The sequence below is a fragment of the Myotis lucifugus genome, unplaced genomic scaffold, assembly GCF_000147115.1.
Source record: "Myotis lucifugus unplaced genomic scaffold, Myoluc2.0 scaffold_1928, whole genome shotgun sequence".
Classification (NCBI taxonomy): Eukaryota; Metazoa; Chordata; class Mammalia; order Chiroptera; family Vespertilionidae; genus Myotis; species Myotis lucifugus.
The window spans coordinates 16,429-18,581 of NW_005872976.1; the positions used below are offsets into that span (position 1 = coordinate 16,429).

At 44.1% G+C, this 2,153-nt stretch overlaps 1 protein-coding gene across 1 annotated transcript in view; it reads left to right on the forward strand.

Moving 5' to 3' along the window:
- The window catches only part of LOC106694394 (zinc finger protein 551-like), a 15,700-nt gene extending 15,490 nt beyond the window's left edge, over positions 1-210 (forward strand). The window contains exon 4 of the mRNA XM_023748848.1: positions 9-210. Coding sequence (XP_023604616.1) covers positions 9-210 — 202 coding nt within the window. The remainder of the gene's footprint in view (positions 1-8) is intronic.
- Positions 211-2,153: the final 1,943 nt, after the last annotated feature.

Here is a 2,153-nt window from a genome sequence, read left to right on the forward strand (position 1 = left end):
CCTCATTGACACCAGAGAGTTCACACTGGAGAAAAACCTTATGAATGCAGTGAATGTGGGAAATCTTTTAGATGCTATAGTAACCTTTTTAAGCACAAGAGAGTTCACACAGGAGAAAGGCCTCATGAGTGTAGTGAATGTGGGAAATCTTTTAGCCAAAAAACTCACCTTTTTACACACCTGATTGTTCACAATAGAGAAAAGCTTTAAATGTGCACCGAATACTTTCTTTTTCTCATTGATAATAACAACACTGAAGAGGTCTCTTTAAAACACATTTAATGGAACATAAACCCCTTTTATCACAACATGCACTCCCCTAGATTCCTCATGAAATTTCAAGTATAAGTGATGCTTTGAATAACTGAATGGCGCTTGCTAAGCTGCTCGGGTCTACTACCCGATTGAAATCCGTGGGAATATTCCTGGCTGAGGCGATTTCACCTCCACCACCTGGCTCACCTGAACAGGGAGCCTCAGTCACAGCCCCTGCGTGGTCAGGGAAAAGGAATTCTGTGTTCTCACCTCTGCCTGAGCAAACTGTGATTCCTCCAAGCTCGTGGCAGGATCTTCATGCGTTTCTGACTAGGAAATGGAGTTGATTGAGGGTTCATCCAGCACACCCATCGTCATCTAAGAGGAGCTACCTCTCTCAGGGACATCATGGCTCTCACCTTATGCTGTGATGAATTGTTTCAGGTTCCAATTCACCAACCTGCAAACCCATGAAATTTTCTAACACCTCTCAGGTTTATGATCTTTTTGTCCAGGTGCTTTTATTCATGTACTAGTACCTTTCATTTCGTTGGTCCTATGCATTGCCTGGATTGATTTGAAAGCACACTTGGGATCTGTCCGCATGTCCAGGCGAACAGACATTGTGGGAATCCCCAACCTGCTGTGTTTCCGAAGGCAAAGCGTGGAGTCAGAAAATCACTGTGTCCCGTATTCACTTGTAATGCAGTGCTGCCCAAGACCTGGAAAGAAAGCCGGCATGACTTGGTGGTTCTCATCTGCAGCCTGGTGCCTCCTGTGATTGCGGTCTGAGGTCATCCTGAAGATGGGGGTGAGAGGGCTTTGTTGTGCTTCTGTGAACAATGTGAATTATATTCTCCGTTCACAGTGTGTATTACATACTGTCAAGGTGCCCTGTGCCATTATGAATGACATTTCGTAGGCTGGTGTCGCTTGTATTGAGACTCTGAGGGTTAGGTTGAACTACAACTGGGTCAGAAACCCTGTATTCATAGTGAGTGGGAAAGTGTGAAGAGAATTATTGAATCGCACCTCTTCTGAACATTACCCACAAATGACCAAGGACGTGTGACCTGTGTGGTCATTGTGGACAGGCGTCCTCAGTTCCTCCATCACTGTTTCCTGTGGCTAAAGTCATTCTTAGAGAAAATAATCTAAAGGGTCTGTGTCCTCTTCTGGCCTCTCTAAGGTGTTCACCTCAAGGTTTGCTCAACAGGCGAGACCTCAAAGCTAGAGGAAGTGTAATCCTGTAGTCAGTCCCAGGATGTGGCATTTGTGACCCAGTCAGCATTCCTGTTGATTCTGATGGCTATAGTTTTCTCTGCTTGCCAATATTTGCTTCCACTGAGGCAAGGCTGGTGCTCCCAGGAAATTAGGAGAGAGATGGTAGAGCCCATATAGGGTTATCATTTTAATTTTCTATCAAGACAGGGTTATATAGGCCTTTATTTGGAAGCACATTTTAAGGTTTTATTTAGGTATATTTGTACTATTTGTTGACCAGGGATATAGGGATCAAGCTCTGAAACGGTCACATATGACATAAACTTACCTCTCACCCATTTACAGGTTAGGGAAAAACCAGGCATATAGATGTGAATATGCAAAACACAGAGTTGACTCTATTTTTCTAAGTAAGTATTTTACATATTTAAAAATATCTTTAACGATTTTTCACAAAGCACGGAAGGGAGAGAGAGAGAAAGAGAGAGAGCAACAGAGAGAGAGAGAGAGAAATGGTGATATTAGAAAGAAACATCAAACAGCTGCCTCCTGCATGTCACCTACAGGGCATCCAGGCAGGCATGTGCCTTGAGCTGGAATGGAACCAGTGACCTTCTAGGGCAATGGATGGTGCTCAAACACCTGAGGGTCACTGCCCAGGGAGAGTTATCTGT